We start from the raw sequence: 6,008 nt of genomic DNA, 5'->3' as shown, positions 1-6,008 counted from the left end.
GGGGGTCGGGGCAGGAGCTCCAACAAGCTGTGAAGGACAGAGTGAATACACATACTATACAGAGATGCTGTATGAGAAACCAATGTGAGTTTGGAACATTGAACAATGTAAATCTATTCTAGTACACCTCAACAATGGAATTATGATCAGTAGAAATGGCCATGACATGGGATCTTTAACATTCTAATCCTAAATCAACATTAAATGGTGTACAAATGTTTTTATTTTCATTTAGTTTAAAGCCATTGTTTGTTTACAGTTTCCGATAAAGATTAGGCTGCTCCCATAGGATTAGTATCATACTGTTTGTAGAATTTGATTCCAGTAGTGGTCTGCGGAGGATTGTTCTCTGCTTGATCCAAACTTTTTTCCGATAACACGAGTGGTGTAAAATCCAACATTCAACAGTCTATGTTTTTCACAACAAGAACCAAAATAACAACAACATTTATTCAGGCTCTAACAGTATCATTTGAAAGTACTTAATTAAGTTAAGGCCTTATTGAATTAGCCTGCTGCCTACATGTATTCATGTCGACAAAAGTACGTTGTTTTAATAAAAGAAGACTTACTTTATTTTTATTCATATTTTATTGAATAAAATCAGGGGTTTTGTTCAAGGATTTTATTTTAGGGTAATGGCAAATATGACAACAGACATTCAAAACTGAATTTGAAAACCTCTGTTAAATGTGTACAGCCCTATAGCCAGGAAATACCTCCAAATAAATAAAGTTTATTGTAAAATAAATGTAATTTTAAAATGTAAATGTATACATCTATATTAAAAAACAACACTATGACAAGGTATAAACATTTTAAAGATCCATTTCTTTTTTTGCTGATTTCATATTTGATAGTCAAGGTCTTTCATATTTAGATTTGTTTAGAACAGCAGTATCATTGGATTTTGTGTTATTTTGAGACTGAAAAATGTTCCACTGTGTGTGTATACTTGCTCAGTAACAGGATCGTGTTGATGTTTGAAAGTAGGCCACAGTGTTTAAGAGGCCGGCAGGAATTACTCAGCTTTAGGAAGTGTGCTTGCAGAAAACATTTGGAGGCTGAGTGACTGAGTCAGCATGTGTGAAGCCACTGCTGAGCAAAAGCAGCCAAAAACTCAACAGCATGGGGATATATAGAAGGCCTCTCAGTACACAGATCTGGTGGAAGAGTGTCAAACTATAACAGCTGTATGACACATGAAATAAGCTCTTTTTAATCCTCTTCCTGTCTGTGTCTCTAAGGCTGAAGGCTACGTCATTGGCAGCTGTATAAAGCACATTCCCATCGCAGGACGAGACATCACCTACTTCACCCAGCAGCTCCTGAGGGAGAGGGAGGTGGGCATCCCTCCGGAGCAGTCGCTGGAGACGGCCAAGGCTGTCAAGGTAAATGTTCACTGCACTTCCTCTCAGCCACTTCCTCTGCTGAGGAGCTGGCTGCAGCCACATTAGGAATTCCATGTGTCAGCAGTGGGATCCAACACATTGCCTCTGAGGTCACAGCAGTTCACAGTAAACCCCAACACAGATGATCTTGTTTGAATATTCTGCTTACACTGTGGCGTGAAAAACCAATATCAAGGTGTATTGAGTAACATATACATATAACATATCCATGAGTAACATACTGATATCAAGGGTTGGGAGATTTACTTTAAAAAATGTATTCCACTACAATTACTACAGAGAATGCTCCGTGTTAGGTAAAATACACACAGTTAAGCTCACACACACTATTTTATGAACATACAGGTTCACCTACTGAATTAAAAAAAAGAACAAATTAAGCAAAGGAAGTGAAAACCATAAACCAGACTCAGGCAGTAGGCGTATAGATTCACACTTAAAGTATTATCCTACAGAACAATACAGCTCTAAGAGAAGAGAGAACATCTGATCCTTTTACAACAAACACTATTATGCTCTTTTTAGTAACATCGTAATCCTGCTAGTAATCCCCAATTTTTACAAATGTTACGGTTACAAGTTATGGGTGTCATATTTCATCTTAATATTTGTTTGTGTGGAGTTTGAGGATAACAGTGGATAATGCAGATAAAGTTCTGCTAAGGTCTATTTACCTGTAGCTGACATGCCATCATTGTTGTTTTGCTTTAGAACAACAGGGGGCAGCATCACTCTTCCTTTCACTTGCAGCTGGTGTCCTTCAAAACCCCCTACTGTTGTTCAGCTTTGTTTGTCTACTTTTATATAATTAGCACAGTTCCCAAAACCGAGATTAGGCAAAGCTATAGACAATTGTATCCCCTATTCTTCACAGGTCACACATATTTATAACTTTATGTAAATGCCATTTCTTCTCTTATTATTACTCTGTCAGTCAGCACATTTTAGCGATTCATCTCAATTCCCCAATAATCCCCAATGTTTATTAAATAGCTTGTTATCCAAGACTTTGTTCTCGATGTCAAAGACTATCCTTCATTACCCGAGACAGACAAACAAAAAATAATGTGAATTCAAATAATTATTATTACCATTGAGGGAATACATGTTGTGCATATTGCCAATCATGTCTGGAAAATGATTCCACTGCTGTATCACTCAGTGTGGACCACGCTTTCTGCAAATTTGACCAGTGACTTCTCTGATTACAGTACACTGTTACGTTCCCCATTCATTTTCACTATTAACTAGCAAGTTTTCAAATTAAATGTTTTTTGAACTTCCCAACTAGCAGTAGAATACATCAGCCAAGAGACCAGAGAAACAGTCCTCTCATTATCACTCTTGTATTACATGCATAGTAAACCTATGTGATTTTTTTTTCAGTGAAACAGCAGCTAGTTGTTAGGGTTTTGAATTAATTGCTTCATTAGGATTACCATTGTAAGGTGTTTTGTTTGTGCCATGCTGAGGCTCATGCTCTCCCCACCAGGAGCGCTTCAGCTACGTGTGCCCGGATCTAGTCAAAGAGTTGAACAAGTACGACACGGACGGCTCCAAGTGGATCAAGCAGTACACCGGCATCAACTCCGTCAGCAAGAAGGAGTTCACCATCGATGTGGGCTACGAGCGCTTCCTGGGACCCGAGATCTTCTTCCACCCAGAGGTCAGTGCAGTGTGAATCCAAGCAGGAATCACACAACATTTAGGTGTCCCCAGCTTAACTTAGATGATCAACTTCTCCACTGTTTCGCGTGTTGCACACTCAGCTAGGTCTAATAAGTGATGCATCCGTAAAAATATTTGCTAACCTTCCTAAACTTGCATAAATGAAGAAGTTTGCTTTCAATGAACCCACAAATACACAAATAAATGTTTAGATGCAGATGATTATCCGACAGGCATTAGTCCATATTTGTATGGTTGGGTACCGAAAACCGGTTCCGATTCCGGAACATACTTATTTTCCTGGGGGTTTTCATAAATCCCTTTAGTCCCCTGTGGAATTGGCATGTGACTTAGTTTTGCCCTCTCAAAGAACAGAAAGAACCAGGATCGATTATCAGAACCGAAATCAGAACAGGAATCGTTCAAATCCAAACGATACCCAACCCTATATATTGGTGACCAATCACACCCTGTTTCTCACGATTCACTCATCATTTAACTGGTAAAACTTTCACAACGCTTCTCCACCTGAACATACAGAAGGGCATCACTGCAATGTAGCTGTATACTGTTGGCTAGGTCTAGTGAAAAGAAGCACCAGTGTGGGCTTTACTTAATGTAACCATAACTTGACCTACTAAACCTATCAGATAGTTACAGGTCAACAAATCTAACAAAATAGAAAATAGCTTGTACAAAATAATGCAGTTTCCATGTCCTTTAGCATTCCAGTGTGCATTTATGGGGCCAACATTACTGCGCCTCCCAGATATGCCTTTATGGCAGCTGCTCTCATAAGAACAGACTCTGACGCCTCACACTCTGCTCTGGCACAGGATCATTAAACTCACTGCACAGTATAACATATGTGTCTGTTATCCTCCGATCCCAGTTTGCCAACCCTGACTTCACCCAGCCTATCTCTGAAGTTGTGGACGAGGTCATTCAGAACTGCCCTATAGACGTCAGGCGTCCTCTCTATAAAGTAAGTTCAGTCACCATGGTAACAGGATGCTTGTTTGTCAAAAACCACTGTCAACAGCTGTTGTTGTGTTGCACCATTCAAGACCTGCTTTATCCACACATGAAATAATGAGACCTTAAGTATTGCCAGTTTTGCACAAGCCTCCAAATATTTACACATCTGTACACAAGCTACCTCTCATCCACTTTCCATAACAATACTTTTACTTTTATTTATTATTCTAAATACTTGGCAATAGTATACTGCACGTAGTTTCTTTAAATATTAGATGTAAAAAGGCAAATTCCTCGTATGTGTAAACCTACTTGGCAAAACACCTGATTCTGATTCAAATATCACATTCAGACCTGACAGCTGACAAACAGGGAAAACTTTCAGTGTTTCTCCAGGCAGATTAGATCATCCAACAGCTTTACTGCATTATTTGTAGAGTTTTTACATATCACAGGGTTCGTACAAAGTCTTTGGATAATGCTTAAGGTGAAGGTCAGGAATATGTACACATTCAGATTTATCATCCACACAATCACTCATTTCAAATGTAACAATCCTCCATTTGTTTGTTGTTGGGGAGCTAACTAAGCATTTCATAATGATGATCAAAATATAGAATCAAAGTTGATATTAACATTGCTACTAACTAACTGATTGCTAGGTATACAATAATTCTAGGCATAAGGGAATTCTGTTAACTTTATTTCAACATCTAGGTAAACCTCATTCATTTATTTGATCATTTATTTAATTATAAATGACAAAGGCTTTGAGGGTCTGGACATTTTGATTATTGCACCTTGTAAGTTCTTGAAAAATGCTTGAATTTTACTCTTAAAAGGGTGTGCACCATTATTTTTGCTTGTCTTCAAATTCATATGTCTAAAGTGATAAATTGCCATTTCTAGTAGGGCTGTGCAATTTAATCGATCCTGCGATATATATCGATATTTTGTTTCCCGAGAAAGTATCAATATTTCAGCCGAGGGTATCGATACATTAACTCCCATTTAAATCCCCCGTGTTCCGCCTGGCACTCTGCTCGCTGCCCATTCCCCCCCGTTCGCTTTGCATGAAGAGCGGTTACTCAGCCAGCCGAGCCGCTAGTGTCGCTGTAGAGCATTTCTAGATACACAGACGCCGGTGTCTTCTTCTCGCAGTGAGTGCGAAGCGGTTCAGGAAAATGGCGGCAAACATTAACCACACTGGAGAGGGTCTTCTCTACCGCCGGAGATATCGGCCCAATCCCAAACCACTCCCTCGACGGAGTGAACTCCGTCTGTAGCCACACTCGCAGCTCAACGAGGCTCCCTCCTGTCAGATGGAGGGAGTAAATACAGCAGCAAGCTTTGGGACGGCCTCCCCTCTCTCCGGCAGAAACAGGAAATGCCGTAACTGTATGTAACAACGGTTTCAAATCAGCATCTCTTAGACAAAAAGTTTAAATTAATAATTAAAATAAAACTCCTAACATCTTTCATTGTGTTTCAAAGCTCTTTTAGTTTTAAACCTGATGTTTATAAGCTTCTTAGTTTTTGCAACGGTCTGTAAATATACACAACTTTATAATAAAATGCACACATTTACCTTTTTCTAGACTAAACACAGGTATGATCCTAAGTTAAAACATATGAGGTTGTTAACATCGCATGTTTGTTGGAACTACTTGTTAACAGCTTGACAGCAGCGGACATACACAGCGCGACTCCGGTCAGGTAGAGACCGGTCTCAAGTCAACACCGCTGCAGACTCGCTGTTTGAGGGCTTGATAGCCCACTCCCCCTCCACACCATAGATATATATAATATATATATATATATATGTATGTATATATATATGTGTATATATATATGTTTATATATATCTATGCTCCACACCGCTCCACACTCGTTGGTTTGGAACAGCCCTCAATATGGCGGACCCTCCGCGTGAACGCGCAAACGGAGGGG

At 39.4% G+C, this 6,008-nt stretch overlaps 1 protein-coding gene across 1 annotated transcript in view; it reads left to right on the top strand.

The window, feature by feature from the left end:
- Positions 1–4,188, top strand: part of LOC104946044 (actin-related protein 3-like) — an 11,234-nt gene extending 7,046 nt beyond the window's left edge. The window contains exons 5-7 of the mRNA XM_010771787.1: positions 1,248–1,391; positions 2,905–3,078; positions 3,973–4,188. Coding sequence (XP_010770089.1) covers positions 1,248–1,391; positions 2,905–3,078; positions 3,973–4,173 — 519 coding nt within the window. The 3' untranslated portion in view covers positions 4,174–4,188. The remainder of the gene's footprint in view (positions 1–1,247; positions 1,392–2,904; positions 3,079–3,972) is intronic.
- Positions 4,189–6,008: the final 1,820 nt, after the last annotated feature.

This window comes from Notothenia coriiceps, unplaced genomic scaffold, assembly GCF_000735185.1.
Source record: "Notothenia coriiceps isolate Sejong01 unplaced genomic scaffold, NC01 NC01_scaffold00010576, whole genome shotgun sequence".
Taxonomy (NCBI): domain Eukaryota; kingdom Metazoa; phylum Chordata; class Actinopteri; order Perciformes; family Nototheniidae; genus Notothenia; species Notothenia coriiceps.
This window is presented reverse-complemented; position numbering and strand designations above follow the sequence as displayed.